The sequence below is a fragment of the Papaver somniferum genome, chromosome 9 (assembly GCF_003573695.1).
Source record: "Papaver somniferum cultivar HN1 chromosome 9, ASM357369v1, whole genome shotgun sequence".
Classification (NCBI taxonomy): domain Eukaryota; kingdom Viridiplantae; phylum Streptophyta; class Magnoliopsida; order Ranunculales; family Papaveraceae; genus Papaver; species Papaver somniferum.
The window spans coordinates 11,894,941-11,913,668 of record NC_039366.1 but is presented as its reverse complement, the minus strand read 5'-3'; the positions used below and the strand labels follow the sequence as shown (position 1 = coordinate 11,913,668).

Below are 18,728 nucleotides of genomic sequence, written 5' to 3'. Positions count from 1 at the left end.
TGTAGGTCACAATCATGTCCTAGTAGGTACCTTAACTAACATGTTGGTCAGACAGAGCAATCGGAAACAATTTGGCCCAAGGGTTATGAAGATTTGGTTTTTGAATGGGTTTTGGTTTAAAGAAGGGGTTTTTTTGTTTTTTTTTTTGGTTTACAAATTTTGGGTTTTTGAAAATTTTTGAACTAAACCTAGCATAAATTATCACAACTCATAAAAGAAAATAAAAACAATAATAATAATTAAACAAACCCATAAAAGAAAAAAGAAAAATAAAAGAAAAATAAAGAAAACAAAAAAAAATAAAAAATTATTACAATCCCAAATAAAAAAAAAAGAAAAAGAAAATAAAAATTATTACAATCCCAAAATAAATAATTAAATAAATTATTACAAGCCCAAATTTGAATTTAAATGAGACCCAAGTGGGTTAACTCATGGGTTAGGCTTACTTGTTTTTGGAGGGAAGCCCAAAAATAGGCTTTTAGTCCCCTTTTAGTTGCAAGGCCCAGTTGGGCTTTAGGATCGTCCTAGCAGCTCACGTCCAAGCCCAGCAGCAGCAAGTGTAGCAGAGCCCAGCAGCAGCAGCAAAGGAGCCCAGCTGAAGTTGCAAGCCCAAGAGCAGTTGAGGTTACTGAGCCCAGCTCAGTTGGCACAAGCCCAGTTCAGAAGAAGTTGCACAAGCCCAGCAGCAGAGGTTGGCAGCAGGCCTGCAACGTGATTGGGGTCTTGCACCTAAGTTTACCTTGTGATAATACAATTAGATAGGCCTGCAACGTGATTGGGGTCCATAAATATTGCTAAGTACAGTAATATGAAGAATAACTAGCTAGGACACAACTAGGTCGATTCTGGCTTACTACATGACCCGCTCGTTACCAGCTGAATAACAGCTAATCCTATGTGGCCGGTACACTGGTAGAAGGACGTGCACTTCTTATTTTTCCTGTCATCGAAAGATTAATTAAAAGAGAAAATGAGAATTCCTTTTTCGGTTTGAGGAAGGATGCAATACTTAATCTATCGGCTCAAAATGAAGCATATACAGACCAATATTGGAAACCCTCTTTCCATCTGCATCCTTGGCCATTTTCATCTTCTTCACTGTCTTCATATATAAAGTGAACTGAAATTACAACACAGTCTTATTTAGGCCACGAAGCAGGGAAGAATGAATTAAATTTTGACTTATTGTGCTAACCAAAACAAGATCCACATCTATGAACTATTTCAAAAAAAAAAAAAAAAGTCAATCTTACCAAACCTAATTTATCTCTCAATCTTTAACCTTCCAATCATAGTTGTAATAAATGATTTCATGCTTGTAACAACCATATAAGGTTAACACAGTATATGACTTGGAAAAGGTATCATCATCTTCACCACATTAAGAAAGTGAATCCGTGAGAATTCTTATGTTCTCATGATGATCAACATGAATTGAAAGTAATGAAAGATGAACACAAGAAAAGGAAGAAGAAATTGTATTGCAGAGAAAATTCAATGTGTCCCTAACAAACTGAATTCAGACTGATTTATTACAGGGCATTTAAGTTGTCTGAAACAAGACAACTGACTCAACATATCTAAGTCAAGTCAAAATTGTTTGACTTCACTATCCTATTAGCCCCCCTCAAACTGATAGGGGCTAACTCTATACAGTTTGAAAAATGAACAAGAATTCAAAGCATTTAACAGCAGCAAAACATTCAAATAGAAAGATGTTTTGTATGATAAGGAGCACAGTCCAAAGAAGCAGCAGGAGTAGTATATATAGGAGCAGTAAAATCTTCCTCTCAAGTAGAAGTAGAAGCAGAAGCAGTTGTACCTAATGGTTGTTGCAGCAAAGAACTGAAAATTGGTGCATAGAGACCCTTAGTAAAAAGATCAGCTAACTGGTTTTCTGAAGCAATAAGTTGGACTGATAAGAAACACTTGTAATCAATTCTCTGACAACATGGTAATGAATCTTTATATGCTTGGCCCATTTCCAATCACCACATGCTCCTTTCCTTTGAAGTTGGAAGTATTAGTAAGAATGGATCTATCACCAGTCATATGTGCTGATGCTCCACTATCATAAATCCACACAGTACTTGAAGAAGGATCATCATTCACTGCAGAGACATTAACATTCAAACTTGTAAATTCTTGATGAGTACCAGAAGAAGTTGTTGATGGTTGCTGATAACTTTCTGAACATCTGAGGTTGCATAATGAGCTTGTGAACCACTAGTAGAATTTCCAGTTGGAGGTGGATGATATCTAAAGAAACACCTAGATGACATATGACCATTCTTCTTACAAATTTGACAGAATACCTTTGAGAAATCTACATAAGGTCTTCTATCACTATTGTCATTTGAAGTTGACCCATTGTGATATGAAGTATTTGAAGAACCTGAGGTAGATCCATGATGATATTGACTGTTCTTATAAGGTGGTGTGAATTCTAAGATGCACACAATATGCTTGCAAGTATACAAGGTCAATATTTGCAATAAAAGAGTGAGTAGGGGTTTGTCCACAGGGAGAGGAGCATATGAGAAGTTTTCCTAGCTAAGGTGTGTGACAATGCACTATGGCAGTGAGCTAAACATGTAACTGATATGAACCAAGGCTTGGAAAGTAAAGCAGCAAAGAAACAGCTAAAAGAAGCAGCAAATAACCAAGGCTTGGAAGCCAAGGGCAGGTTGAGTTCAGTGCACTGACTTCAGTGCACAATAGCTATAAAATGCATGAAAATGAAAGGCAAGAAAAGTAACTGAAATACAAGCATACAGGACTGAAATTAAAAGTGACTGAAATTAAGATTGACTGAAAGAGAAGTGGTGGTAAGCCAAGGCATATGATCTACCTTGTGTCCTAATCAAGTGACATGGTCTAGGTTATGTTCAATCCTAAGCATACACTAGAAATGAGAGAACACCAACTTGCTCACTAGTCTACCCCTAGCATTGGCTGTCTTTTGACAGTACAGCCAATCACAGGCTCTATGAGCATTGGCCTCTCTCAATTACACAATCAAAACACAGTAACAAGAAGTAACCAACTAGCTCATTCACACTTGACAGTGCACAAGGCTTCACTGAGCCTTGGCCTGAAGATGATTAGCTCATGCTAACCATGAAGTGACAACATGCATACACTAACATAGATAATTCATACATAACTAGCACATATCAGATAATTCAACACATAAGCAACTTGCACTGTTAACTGAGAAGAACACTGAAAAATAAAATTTGAGCAAATTCTCTACTGGCTAGTCCAGAGAGGTAAATAGTGTCTTTCTAATACTTCCCCCAACACCCCTTTATACCCCATACACATAATTTTGGTTTTCCCCAATTTTTCCCAAAGTCAGTAAAATTAGGTTTTGGTGAAAAATTAATTTACCTACTGTTGATGAAATTCTTGCTCCATCTCGTCGACCCAATCTTCTCCTGCTTCTTCTCGTTCCTCTCCAGCTCCAATTGATGCTTTAATCATCATATATATCACCAATTTCTCACCTAGGGTTTTAGGCAGAGAGATGAGAAATTGAGGTTGTAAATGATGATTAAAGAGATGGTACGTGATGGGTTTAGGTAGAATAGAGAGTTGGTGGTATGGTGGTGTTTGGTGGCGGTGAAGAAGATGGTGGCAGGACATGGTTCAGGGAGATGGTTCTGCAGAGGGGGGTGGTGTAGGTGATGGCTCGACTGTTTGGGAGAAGAGGGTTGTTTGGGTAGGTGGTATAGGTTCGGTTGCTAGGGTGTGAGGCGGCTTCATCGAGTCTTGATGTTCTGTGACGCTGAGTCATTGGATGCGAAGCTGGTAGGTAGATCGGACGGTGATGTGGAGTGAAGCTTGGAGCGACCGTCAGATTATATGATACAACAAAATGAACGGTACTTGATGGAGTTAGGTACTGTAGTGTAAGGCGGAGATATCAAACTTCGATGCACAGCGAGGGAGCGACTGTTGGATTCAACTACCATCTAATCTGAAGGCTTGGAATTTCGGCGCTGTGGTGCTTGGCAGAGACTTCAGATTTTGATGCTCTATGAAGGAGCGACCATCGGATGCGTCTGGGAACTGATCTGACGGCTGAGAACGGAGGCGCTTTTGTGTGTAGAAAATGAGGTTGTGCGCACCATTCTTCGCGGCTTCCTTGCGTAATTTCTCCCGGCTTTTCACTACTTTTCTGCTCTTTTCGCTCCGCGACTCATCCGAACTTTATTTATTACCTAAAAATGCAAAATTAATTAATAAAAATATTTATTCTTGAAAACAATGAAAATACAGAATATGGGATAAAATGTAGAATTAATGCACAAAAGATGAGTTAAAATGCCAACAAAAAGGGATAAATATATACAATATTTGGCACTCATCATAAGGACCACCAGTTCCATTTTTGTTATTTACACCATTTCTTTTATTGATATTATAAGAAGATTGTCCATTTCTTGCATAAAATGTTGTATTTTGATCATCATAAACATTTGTGTTATTCTGATGTCTCTCAGCAAGAAATTGCTCATGAGAAAGTAATATATCCTTAACTTCTCCAAAAGAATAAGGTTTCTCTCTGTTTTGTGGTGAAATAACAAAGACATCATATTTATTTCCTAATCCATTCAACACAAACATCATTAGATCTTCATCACTAACTTTCTCACCAATAGCGGCTAAAGAATCTGCTATGGTCTTAATCTTCTGTAGATATTGAACAATATATATATTCTCTTTCTTAAGACTATTCAGTTGAGTCCTTAACATGCTTTTCCTAGCAATAAATTGTGTTTTAAAACTTTGTTCAAGAAAATCTCAAATTTCTTTAGCAGTAGATAATCCAAGAACATCACCACTTATTGTTGGTGTAAATGTTGCTTTTTAAACAGGTTGACACAAATCTATCCAATTTTCTCCAAGAAACCCACTCAGGATTAACTCTTTCAACACCATCAACTATAACTTTCTGTGGTGGTTCTATGATATCACCATTAACATATCCATAAAGATCACATGAGAACAAAACTCCCTCAAATTGATCTCGCCAAAGAAGAAAATTGGTCGATTCATTGGAACAAAGTTCTAAATATTGGTAAAAGGTAGAGTACAAGAATTACCAGCGGAAGCCATTGTATTTGAATTTTGACTTGATTGAAGAATTTCCAGATCTGAATACAAGAAACTGTTTGTATTGTTGTTGTTGATATTACTGCTACTGTTGTTGTTGTTGTTGTTGTTGTTATTATTGTTTGTATATGTATATCTTCGAGTTGTTACCATATAAATATTGTAAGAACCCTAAAAATTTGATTTGTGGGAAAAATTGTTGTACTAATATTACCCTGAATTGATTAAATAACCAAAAATTATTAAGAAAATTGTAAAGGTTTAAATGAGGATCTAAAACTAGTCTGATACCATGAGAATTTTTATGTTCTCATGATGATCAATATGAATTGAAAGTAACCAAAGATATGAACACAAGAAAAGGAAAAAGGAATTGTATTGCAGAGAAAATTCAATGTGTCCCGAACAGACAAAATTCAGACATATTTATTACAGCACATTTAAGTTGTCTGAAACGGAACAACTGACTCAAGAAACTAAGACTGACTCAACTGATCTAAGTCAAGCCAAACTTATTTGACTTGACTATCCTATTAAATAGCAGGTTAACAAATAGATGAATGAAGTTCTTAAAGATTGATGGAGTTTGTGAGTTCATAAACCAGAAAAATCGATGGAGTTTGTGAGTTCGTAAACCAGAAAGATGATAGAGGAGGTTAGGAACCTTTTTTTTTTCTTGGTGATGTGGATATGGATAAATTTCACATTTTTCGCCACTATACCTTCCACGTAGTATCGGCTGTTAATTCGCTGTCAACGAGCGGGTCATATAGCATTTTCGGCATTAAAAAATAAAAAAAATACGGGTAGTTAGTTCAGCTTGTCATCCCCGTTTCCTCAAAAGAAAAAGTTGATGCCCTCCAGGAGGTTCCAGGTTCGAGTCCCCGATTTCGCAATATTACAGAATTTGACATGCAAGCTAGAGTTAGCTTGCCCCTTATGATATGATCTCAGCCGTAACTTAGCTTGTTAGACTTCCAACTAGTTTCATGTAATAATCATTATCCAGTAATATAATAATAATAAAAAAAAATAAATAGTTTCACGCAAATTTTCTGACTATTTGAATGAGTGTACTTCGCATAGTTATGGTTTGGGTATGTTAGCTTTTACTACTTTAGGAGAACTTAGTGAAGATCCTATATGTTTTTTCAAGCGTCTGAAAAATTGTTTAGTTAATCATGACGCTGGTAGCGGTTTAGGTAGTTTTATTTTTCACAAATTGGGTGTTGTTATTCAAAAAGGAGTTGGTGCTCCGCTTGTTGCTCGGCTACCAACTAAAAACCAACTAAAAACTCTGTAATCGTTTAATTAATTTAATAATATAGTTCTAACCTTAAAAATAAAATAGGACATAACTCATAACTAGTCTAGCCAGTGGCCAATCCGGAATTTTTAAATAAGAGGGAAAAAAAATAGCGAGAGCATAATAATAATCAGATAAAACTATAAATCATGGATGGAGTAGATGACCTATGTTTGTCTTCTTTGATATTTAGTGGAGAATTCCATTTCATGCCCTATCATCTAAGGGAAAAAGAGATGAGCTTAAATCCAAATTCAAATAACTAACGACTCTCCTGCTGCTATTTGATCTCTTCAATGGTTCTTCTTTTTGACGAGTAATATCAGACGACAATCCTATTGTTGGTGGTCCTCTTTCCGTTGCTGACGAAGACTCAGTCATCGCAGCTCCGTGTCTTCCCATACGAGTAATATCAGATGACAATCCTATTGTTGGTTGTCCAATAGAAAACTTTAAACCACAAATTGAACACTCATGAATCTTCTGTTTCTTCGCTTGCTGCTGATTATAACTGATCCTTTGATTGTCTAATGAGTACAGTTCCATTAACCGAGATTTGTTGTGACTCGCTCTATATCCTCCTAGTGCTTGAAATGACGAAAATTGTTTATTACATGTTTTGCACTCGTACATACGACTTTGGGTGCTTGTGGGCGTTGCCTGTTGCTGAATTACAGCAGATTGATGGTCAATGTCCCCTCGGTCACGTGATAATAACATTAAACACTTCGCCATGGTTGCTGCTATGCTCTCTTCCATTTCTTCTCTGCTTCTCTTGTTACTCATCATATGTTTTGTAAAAGGTTGGATGTCTTAACTTATTAATTTTGTTCCCTTGAAAACAGAAAGTTTGCTACTAATAAAATGTGAAATTCTTCTGGGTACTCGGAATGACAATATTAGAACTTCAGGTGGAGGAATATATATAGTTGTTGAAGCCGAGTATCAACGTACGTGTTGAGTTATTGACTGCAATATATTTCCCTCAGAGTTTAGGAAGGTGGGAATTTTCTTGGTAAGTGATTAAATTGAGCAGTACCATGAGAAAGACTAGCCAAAATGGATAGGTTTCTATCTGAGGAAAGAAGTGAATAACAAATTGATAGGCAATTTGACGCAACTTACTTAACATGGAAATGTTGTTGGACCACGCGACGCGGTATTTTTGGTGCCACAAATAATTTTACACTACAACAACGCGGTAGTGCATTACAAGTCTAGCAGTACCCTGGTTTGTAGTATTGTTCTTGCCCCACCAAAATGAAACAAAATATATCCCAGCCTTGCGCTAGGGGCAGGGCCGAGGAAGGACTATTGTACCTATTGCTAATAGGCATATAAGTGCCCCCAACAAAATCATACATGCCTGCTGGGTATCGAAATCTTATAAGAGAGACTAGGAAAAAATTTGGGTGGATTTTACACATTTCATGTTAAAAACTAGACTCCATTGTAAAAGTTATCTTTTCGTTCAGTATGGGGCAAGTGCCATCCAACCACTTAATACCTTTGCTCATTTATTTGTGATAGAAATCCGTTGAAGGAATATATTTTTTTTCAATTTAAACGTGGTTTATGCTTTGAAGATTCAAAATTATTTAGTTCAGTTAATGTTGGCCGGTGGTATTGGAAGTTCAATTAGCAAGAGCAACTCACATATTATTAAAACGACTCTGCCTGAGTCAACATACAGCTATAGACGACACGAATCAGACATACTTTCTTATATAAAAACGACCCAGTCCTATTGATTGGGCCTTTATTCCAAAGCTAGACCGAGTTGACTTGGTTGGTTAGCCGAGTTTAAATGACTGAGTTGATTCTTTGTTGCCAGTCTAGTACTTTGATTAATCTTGTTTCTTTTATTTTCTTTTATTTTTGACTCGCTCTATGTCCTCCTGATGCTTGAACTGATGAAAATTGTCTATTGCACGTTTTGCACTCGTATGCAAGCTTCCTCTACTTCAAATAGCTACTTTGGGATACCTATATGAAAACTTCCTAGTAATGAGATGTGGTTTTCTAATTGAACTGTCCTTGTAAAATCTCACAACCATGAACTCTTTGCACCAACTACCAAGTACAAATTACAGAGTGAAAAAGTAAAGACTCTTCTGCAAGGAATCCCCGTGCTACTTCAGGACCCTAGTCCAGATAATAATGACACTGGGAAAAAAAAGAAAAAAAAACAAACTAAATATGAAGACATTCATCTGAAGAAAGTTTCTTTGTAAAAGGTCTAGAGGAGTGAATACTATTTCTTCTACGCCAGGATACATGTTTGACGATTCGAGATGCAGTATAAAACACATTTGAAATCACTTCATGCTTCATTACAAGACATAGTCACTATATCATTTTTGGTCATGCAACTAATATTCATAACATAAAACAGGACCCTGGTTAGCAACATAACTGAAGCAGCACTGATCATAATTAAGTAAACGTCTTCTTAAACTTAAAACCCTCACTCCTGATTGGTCGAAAATTAACTTATATCCCTACATTTCGTGGTCATTAATTACTAATTGAATTGATTCAATCTAATGCTCAAAATCGAACGATACAAGATTTTCCTAAATTTTCGATACAAAATAATATTTAATACGGAATATTAAAAAGAAAAAATCTTATTAATTTCCATGTAACTAGGGGTCTCTCTGTTTTATTACCATACGGGGCGGTTAAATTCCATAGCAATAAACAGACAAATATTAGTAAAAAAATAAATAAAAGGAAATTCTTATTAATAGGGAAAGACAGATTTTAGAATATTTTTGATCCTATTAATTTCCGTAAAATAAGGATTTTTATATTGAAAATCTTTCCATGTTTTAATTTTTATACTAAAAACGTTAAACTAAAATAAAAAGATACTCCATCTGTTTCTGAAAGACCGTTCTCTATTCCATTTTCGTCTATTTCAAAATTGTGTCCAGTTTTTGTTTATGGACGTATTTTTTTAATGATCACTCTAATATACCCTTAAACCTTTTATATTTATTAAAAAAAAATTATTGGGACCCAATCTAACAATCTATATAATTAAGGAAACCCATTAATTCTACATTCCTTTTAAAAGACAATATATATGGTTTCAAATTAAATTCCTTATAAAGTTTATCCTCTACAAGTATACAATCTTTTTATCTCTATATTCTTTTCATCTCTTTTTTCTTTTTTACAAAAATGAGATATATTTTAATTTTATTTTTTTTATTTCTTATTTACAATTCCATATCAATTTTTGGAAGTTTTTATTATTAATATTTTAATTGAACTAAATTAGGCAAATACTTGAGGGTAGACATGTAAACTACAATGATCTTCTTAATATCTTGACAAAGTCAAACCGGACTATCTTTGTGAAATGGAGGGAGTAACAAATAAACAATGGGAAAGATTGTCTTAAATTGTAGGTGCTCTATTTTCTTTACCATCCAAGACAAATAAACTTCGTAACACCTCTGATGGTTTTCTTTGGAGTTTTCTTGATGATTATGAGTTTATGAGGCACGGGTTTTGATTACAGTAATACACCAGGTAGTCTTCCTTTCTTCAACTTCTTTTTTCAGATTGCTCTGATTTACGTCATAATCATCATCTCTATCTCTTTCTTTTTTTTTTTAATTTTTTTTATTTATATCATAATCTCTATTTAAATTACATTCTAATACTGTTTTTATACTTATTTCAGTCTTTCTCCTTTAAGTTTTTTTTGCGTTTCTAATGGTGATCTCTTCTCTCTTTTATTAAGTAATTCCATCGTATCTTAACTCTGTTCGTTTCAGTTCTTCTTATTTGATTTTTATCAGGTGTTGTTCTTGATGAACACAGCAGTCAAAATCACAGGAAACCTCATCGTCTCTGATGTTATTATTAGAGAAAGGTCACAAGGTATCATAGCACTAAGCTCTTTTTTTCCATTGGTATAAATTCATATTTGAGAGAGCATTATCTCTTTGATTGATGAGTTTTCCTTTCATGAATATTGCAGGAAAATAACAACTTTCTTTTGTATGGCAATGCCGGGCTAAAGGTTTAAATTTTTTTATGCTACGGAAAACAATTGGCTGGAACTGGTTCAATCTCTATAGAAAAGCGTTGTGGACAGGTTTGAGATACTGGGTACAATCTCTACAAGGTTATTTACTCTTCAAATTCTTCACATATGGCAGTGAAAATGCTGGAAGATGCATCCAAGTTTCATATGTGTAATGTTTCGGGATCAAAAGTTCCTACGTTGAATCATAACAAGCATTTCACATTAATAACATGAGGCACTTTCTTGATTTGTGCTTTCTTATGCTTTTTAGCATTGGTCTTTGATATACATTCCAAATGAGTCACAGCTCGATTAGAATGTATTGCCACCTCATAGGGAGGAAATGCAACGGCTGGCTGAACTTTGTTGTCATTTGTACATCTAGGGTTCACTGCATTGTAAAGGATACCCATGTTAGATTTATTAATGCTAACCCAATTCGAGCTACAAAAACTAATACTAGTCCACTTTGTTATGGTGCTCTTTAGCTTGAAGTAAGGGTAAATATAGCCATGTTTTTTTTTTGATGTGGTAGCTAGGCATGCATGGAGGATCCCAAAAATATGGCATGAGATGAATGGTAGACATTTAGTCTTATTAAAGATGACTCTTAAAGGTGTCTGATGATATTGAGGATTTTGCTGCAACCACTTTGGTCTTGATTTGTGCTTTGTAGAGTGAAGATAAGGAAGTCGTTGAGATTTTTAGTAAGCAAATCGAAGAGGTCGGATTGATTTTCCTGATCGTATTAGCACCGGACAGAAGACATTGGGTTATGTTAAAGACGGAGAGGAAATTTAAATTTGAGATTTGATATACCTTCTTTTTATTCTACTGATCGATCTCTTAATACTTTCGAGTTCCCAGTTAGTTATATTCTTTTGAGATGCTTTTATGCACACTGCATTAATTTTTGATGCTTTTATCTTAACTGTGTTTTGCTGCCAGATTAGATTTGCTACCCGATGTTGATTTGTGTGATGGTGAAGGAGGTAGCCATGGGTAAAACCTGAGGAGGTGAAATTACCAATATACTCAAAATACGCTTGCGTTGTTCTTGGCTTTGCTGTGAATTTTTAAAGGTGCGTGGTCAAATTTTTTTGCGTCCTATTGTTTGTTGTTGAGATATAATGCAACGTTAAAATTTTGCAGTTTTAAAGGGCAGACCGATCTATGGTGCGGTGCCGTTCGCAAATTGCGGGTACTACTATGGTTCTTCTTAATGTGTAATTCATCATGCGGTGTTACATATATTACTTTAGATCATGTGCAGTTTTGAGGTTTCAGGTCTTTAGCATTACTTATTGTCAGATTAAGCCTTGAACTCCCAGTATTATGTGGTGCACGGTAATATCTTTATATATCCAGTCCAGTAATTTGATTATCACAAGTGATGAAAGTTCTTAGAGTTGCCATGTCAGTCATCTATTAGTCTTAGGCATTAGTCTTAGGCATCTGATTTGTTAAAAATGGTAATCTCAAGCAAATGTCCATGAAGCTACGGATAAATATAACAAAAATGCAAGACTTTAGCAGCCATTTTTTGGTTTTCATATTATATTATCCTTTTAGTTTCTTCTTATAAGAAATATGAAGGGGATTTTAATAAAGTGCCACACTTCCAATTTGCAGTTTAAGAAAATGCCACCGTTTTTTTCAGAGTTTATTTAATGCCACACGTTTGACCTTTTCCATCCAAAAAAACTGTTGCCATCAGTTAGTGCATAGGTGGCATTTATCCAGCTTAGTAAAAGACATATACACCCTCAAATCTGTCACAGCTCTATCTCTGCTTAAACATCTCAACTCCATTTACTCCAGCCATCACCCTGTAATCTGGCATACTCAGCTTCACCAGGACCACGACCAGCTTAACCTCCTTTCTTCATTTCCAACAATCTCTGCCTGCGAACACATCAGAACTACCACCAAACTGCAGCGGCAACAATACCAGCTGCACCATTTCATCTCATAAACATACATCTCCTCATACCATTTCCAGTGCCAATTCAATTTCATTACCAGCAAATCTGTTACTCATCTCGCTTGCAATCTCGCCATGTCCAGTTCAACAGCATCATACCCATCCGTAATCCATCACCGATTCCTCCTTGTTCTTGGGTTCACTGCACCTGCAACATCCACCAGTAAAACTCTCCAGCATCAACACTGTCATGTCACCTGTCCTAGCATTCATCTAAGTCACCAAATACCCATGGAACTCTGTAGCAACACTTCAGTTCCATGGCAATTCATCACCAACCATCGCAGTCATTTTCTCTTGCTTCATCTCAAGAGCCTACAGCAACTCCCTGCAGCTCCTGTGACATTAACCAAGCACAAACCACCTTCAATTCTGTTGCAACTACCACTGCAAAACACACCTGCAATTCCAGCTCAAACCTATCTTCAGTTCATCTATAATATCAACAGCAACATCATTTCCTCAAGTACCATCAATGGCAGTAGCAGGAGTGTCTTCTTATCCCTTGTTCTCATCAACTTCCTTTCCTTGAAGATGTTCTTCACTGAACCCTAAAATTCAATTCGATATTAATTTCATCCCCAAAATCACTCAAAACTCGAATCCGAGTTGAACTCATCTTCTATTCAACAACTTTCAGCAACATCCCTTGTACACAGGCTCAACTGGTAGAAACTGAGCTTGAAGAGGTGAAGAAAAATCCATTTAGGACTTTTATCGAACACCTAATGTGCCATTCTCATCTTGGTGTAACATTGAAATTTCTAGCGGTTCTAAACTCACTGAAACACCTGCAAATTCAATTCACAACAAACCCATAGTTCAGAAACTATTCAACAATCATAAATCTCCAAATCCAGTCCAAATTATCAACCAACAAGACCATTATCTTCACTGGTTTAATTGGTCTTCAAACTCCATCAACTGCTCAGCATTTCGAACTCATTTCAGCCTGGAAGTCGAGATATAAAATCTCTTGATAGACCCTGGAAAATACCCATTGTAGGCTCTGAAAGATGATTCACGGAAGCAACACATTTCCTCCTGTTATTCTTTTCTTTTTTTGTTTACCGGTGATAAAGACGGTGAACCCATGACTAGTATAATAGGGTTTTCAAGGGTAAATATGTAAATCACGAAAGATTCTTTTGACCGAGTCAGCGAAAAAGACCAAGTGTGTGGGTCCTGACGGAAAAACTAACGGTTGTGGCATTTAATAAACTCTGAAAAAAACGGTGGCATTTTCTTGAATCGGGATTTGCAAGTGTGGCAGTTTGTTAAAAATCCCAAATATGAATTATTGTTCAATTAATGAGTCGGTCCTTCATGTATATGTATAAGTATCTTTGGTTTTCACATTATATTCACTTTTAAATATGGTTTGATCAGTTTTACAATGTAGCAAAGTTTTGTTTATATACTGCCAGAGAAATCGAGAAAAAAGTATTCTAATCTGAGTTTCTTTTCTAAGAAAAGCATTTGGATATGAGAGGACATTTAGGTTGTTATTGAGTTTCTACCAGTCCGAATGTTCGATGTTTTGGTGATTCAAATGGTCAGTTCAGATTTTTGGTTGACAAGAATGGGAAGCCACATAATCTTAGGTTGTAAAACTGTAAGCTTACTGTCGTTGTTCTTCATTTTCATTTTTCTTGGCAAGCATGCAACACAAGTCTCTGTTTTTGGCCTCTCTCATATGGCTAATGCGCAGGTTTTTATTTACTTCTTATATCATCTTTCTTTTGGCAGGTTTTTACCATAGTTGCTAAGATACGTACATCCCAATTCTGTAAATTTTGAATATTTACAGAAGCCAATCTAAATGTTGAAGTCACATGTGTACCGTCTATGAAATTATTAGTGTACCCAGTATTTAATCATCTAATCACCATTCTACGTTGTAAAAGTACATAGACATATTACTTGCAGGTGGTCCTGGAGAGCTAATCCCATTTTGATATTCTCCTGTTAACTAAAAATCTGAAATTCGCCCCAAGCCCCAAGGACAGTGCTCACTCCATCATCGATGGAGATGCCGGTTATAATGACGAGGAGACGACTCCCAGTAAGGCATATGTAATATAATTAACAGGTTTCATTGGCAGTCCGGCATTTAGTCATTGTCAAGATGCACAATATCGATGAGATTAAGGTTTTTGTTCCCAGAAAATTAGGAAGGAAGAGAAACAGCTGATGTATATTGAGAAACTAGACACAAATAAGAAAGAAACTAAAAGGTATAAACAACACTTAGATAAAGAAGGGAAATGATAAACAAGAATCTAAGGTATGTGACCACCATGCCTTCTTAGCTACAGATCGTTTGAAATTTCCGTAAAATACTCAAAAATTACATACAGCCATTTTGGTATTAAAAATTGATAATTATTAATTAATATTTGGATCCAAATAGAGTAACCATCTCACCAAGTCTTGCCAAGAAACTGTGCAGCTAATATGAGAACGTTTGATGTTTTCAGAAGTCCTTTAAACTTTACAATTGTGTTAAAGAAAAAGAAAGAGTGTGAATTTTATTATACTTTAAGGTAGAAACTTTTAACACATACATCGGCAGTAGACTTACACAGGACTGCGTGACAATATAATCAAGAAGTTGAGGTACTATGATTTACTTCTTGCCATTTCTTAACACATTACCTCCAAACCTATTAACTGAAGTCATACCAGCAAACCAAAATTATAAAACAATATCCATTGCTTGCAAAGACCAGCTTTAGATACCTACTAAGAATGAGAGATAGGTGTCAATAGGTTCGGTTACGCTCTAATACTACTGCAACTGGAACCAGTACCACAATTTGTTTCAGTAGTCAGTTCTACATCATAAGTATTTTGGGTCCGGTCAATTGTGGAATTGGATCTGGACCTGATAAAAAAACTGGTACCAAGGTGTTAAAGGAAAAAAACACAAAAAAAATTATAATTTTTTTTTTATTTTCCCCAGCTCCCTTTGAACCCAATAAATTATTTGATATTTAATTATTGTTATTCTGATAATATATATTTACGATCCTTTGGAAATTAATGTAGAGAGAATATCAAAATGGGAAAGATCAAAATTTAAAACTAGAAATCCCTTTAGATTTAGTCTAATAATACTCACGAAAGAAAAATAACTATCCAGGTTTTATAAAAGAGATTTTCAGGAACTTGAAGTCTGTTTGGATAGCACATTAGAAGTAATTTTTCGAGAAGTCAGTTCGGTTATCAAATTTCAAAACGACTTTTAGAAGTAAAATTGTTCTGCTTCTGACTTCGACTTCTGGAGAAGCAAAAGTCTGAACAGATTTGCATCCAAATGCGCAAGAATACGGGAATATTAAATTATATCACCAAAATTTAAAAAAAGTGTCATCGGAGATATTGAACAAATTCGTCCACATGAAGAGATCCAAAAGAGATTGAACAGAGTGTTAAGGACCGAGATACAATGATATGAAATTTCAAGCCATTCATCTGATACAAGAGAAATTATTTTTATCTTTAATATGGTAATCAAGTTATTTAGTTGTTGGTTAGACTATTCTTTGATGTTAGATTTTTTTTTTGATCGGAAAAGAGAAAATATATTAGAAATGAAGAATGTACAAAAGTCTACCCAAATAGACTAAAAGAAAAGGAGTAACAGACTAGGCGAAACACAAAAAAAAAAAAAAACAAGACAAGCTATAAGAATAAATTTTCCCAATCCGTCATCACTGAACTTGAGAAGTTCACATGAACTCTTTTCCCTGCTGCAGAAGACCAAAGGAGAATTAAGGTTTTAGCCTCAGTACCTAGGTCATCATCTGTCTTGTAGACGTGATTGACATTGAATATGCGGTTGTTTCGTTCAGTCCATAAACACCAGAATATAGCTGCTGGGATTAAGCTCCAGATGTAATTTCCATTGGAGGTGAAATTCGGGTGATACCAACAATTAGCCAGCGACTTAATATTCCTTGGCGTGACCCAAGTGCAACAAGAACTTGGGAGTAGTAGTGACCACACCCTGAAGGCAACCCTGCAATGAAGAAAAAGGTGATCTTGTGTCTCATCATTGCAACCACAAAGCGCACAGAAGTTATCTACTGCCATTCCTTTGCGTAAGAGAATATCCTTCGTGTTTAATTTCCCATGAACCAAACTCCAGACGAATATATTTACCTTAGGAGGGATCGACGTTTTCCAAACGAACAAAAGTGGGAAATTGTCGACACCCGCAGACTCAACCAGTTTCAAGTATAGGGTTTTAATAGAAAAGACACCCGAAGAATGCAAGGTCCACCTCCTGGTGTCCGTTAATCCATCAAGGATAGGCGGGGAATCACCAACGACCGTAAGTAGTAAGGCGTATTCATCAACCTCAACACTAGAAAGTACACGTTTGAAGTCGAACTGCCAGCTACCGTCACCAGATCTCATGTGAGCAACTTTTGCATTTCTATTTCGACAAAGCTTGTAAAGATTAGGGGAGACAGTAGCTAATGGAAGCAGCCCACACCAGACATCATTCCAAAAAGAAATTTGTCTCCCTGAATGCAAAAATAAGGTAGAATTTTCTCCTACTAACCTCGCAGCGTCAGCAATCACACGCCAACAAGAAACTCCGTAAGATTGTGAAACTTTCCCCGGTAACCAAAAAGAGAAATCAGCACCATACTTATCTTTTATTATCTTATACCAAAGTTTATTTTTCTCAACACCAAATCTCCACCCCCATTTAGCTAACATGGCTAGATTCATTAAACGCAGATTACATAATCCCAACCCGCCTCTTTCTTTTGTAGCTTGAACCAAGTCCCAGTTAACTAAATGTGATGTTTTTGCACCCTCTTTATATTCCCACAAAAAATTACGCATCTTTTTCTCAAGCGCTTTAATGATAGAAATTGGCGCCTTAAACAGAGAGAAATAATGCGTAGGTAATGAAGATAAAATACTTTTCAGAAGTACCAACTTACCTCCCCTAGATAAATTTATTCTTCTCCAAGTAGATAGACGAGCATCAAACTTCTCAAGAATCGGATCCCAAATACTCTTAGAACCAGGCTTTGCACCAAGCGGCAACCCTAAGTATATCAAGGGTAGAGAATCTGTTGAGCAACCAAATTCAGTAGCCCAGATAGTTAAATCTGGTACATCACCAACAGCTACGAGTCTGGTTTTAGAAGTATTGACCTTCAAACCAGCAATATACTCGAAACATTGTAGTGCTGAAAACAAATTATGTAACTCCTCCTTACTATTATCTATAAAGAAAATAGTATCATCAGCATAATGAAGGTGATTAACAGTAATACTATTTGGAGAAACTGAAAAACCACTGAATAAACTTTGATTAGCAGCCCTATCCATGTATCTCGAGAAACCTTCCATTGCTATATTAAAAAAAAGAGGAGAAATCGGACAACCTTGTCTAACACCTCTTGTACTAGTGAAATAACCGAAGGAGGACCCATTAATAAGTACAGAGAAAGAAGAAGTGGAATAACAAAACCTCAACCAATTGCGCCATCTTCTGCTAAAACCCATTTGGTTTAGAACAAATTCCAAGTAGGACCAATTAACCCTGTCAAAAGCTTTCTCTAGATCAATTTTGCACAGAATTCCAGCATTCCCAGACCTGAGTCTAGAATCTACTAATTCCGTAGCAATCAAAGTACCATCAACAATTTGTCTACCTTCTATATAAGCACACTGGACTGGAGATATGAGCTTATCCATAACAAGTTTTAACCTATTAGCCAAAACCTTGGCAATAATCTTATAGACACTAGTTAAAAGACAAATAGGTCTGCAATCTTTTATAGTCTCAATATGATCCTTTTTTGGAACAAGAGTAATGAATGTAGAATTATGTTTAGAATTAATGTTACCTTTGGTGCAAAATTCGTTAACAGTTCCCATGACATCATCCTTGAGAAAGAACCAACACCTCTCAAAAAAAAGAACAGGGAAACCATCAGGACCCGGAGCCTTGTCACTGCCTAAATCATGAATTGCCTGTGTAACCTCTTCTTCAGAAAAATCAACATCTAAAATTTCCGACTCCATAGGAGTAATACTGTCAAACTCGATGCCTTCCAAATTAGGTCTTATGACTTCTTCTTCAGTAAAGAGAGTTTTATAATAGTCCACTATATGAGTTTGTAGCCGACCTCTATCAGACACCAAATCATTACCAATGTAGAGTTGCCTGATTCTGTTGTATCTTCTTCTAGCTGAAGCATTGCTGATGAAAAATCTAGTGTCCCTATCACCTTCCT

At 35.9% G+C, this 18,728-nt stretch overlaps 2 protein-coding genes across 2 annotated transcripts; both read right to left on the bottom strand.

Moving 5' to 3' along the window:
- Nucleotides 1-1,793: 1,793 nt before the first annotated feature.
- LOC113311371 lies at nt 1,794-4,764 on the bottom strand. Its single transcript, XM_026560210.1, has 3 exons — nt 4,361-4,764; nt 1,996-2,200; nt 1,794-1,946 (listed from the first exon to the last, which is right to left on the bottom strand). Exons 1-3 carry the CDS (start codon nt 4,762-4,764, stop codon nt 1,794-1,796), a joined length of 762 nt encoding a protein of 253 aa, XP_026415995.1.
- Nucleotides 4,765-6,637: 1,873 nt separating this feature from the next.
- On the bottom strand, nt 6,638-7,189 carry LOC113311370 (zinc finger protein ZAT11-like). The gene has a single exon (XM_026560209.1). It carries the CDS (start codon nt 7,187-7,189, stop codon nt 6,638-6,640), a length of 552 nt encoding a protein of 183 aa, XP_026415994.1.
- Nucleotides 7,190-18,728: the final 11,539 nt, after the last annotated feature.

Excerpts from the sequence above, each read along its gene's own strand:
- LOC113311371 (XM_026560210.1), bottom strand. The coding sequence starts at position 4,764 with ATGTTAAGGACTCAACTGAATAGTCTTAAGAAAGAGAATATATATATT. Across the intron at positions 2,201-4,360 it reads TATGATGAGTGCCAAATATT|ATGTTCAGAAAGTTATCAGC; the intron begins GTATATATTTAT and ends ATGCAACCTCAG. Across the intron at positions 1,947-1,995 it reads TCAAAGGAAAGGAGCATGTG|AGAATTGATTACAAGTGTTT; the intron begins GTGATTGGAAAT and ends CCATGTTGTCAG.
- LOC113311370 (XM_026560209.1), bottom strand. The coding sequence starts at position 7,189 with ATGGAAGAGAGCATAGCAGCAACCATGGCGAAGTGTTTAATGTTATTA.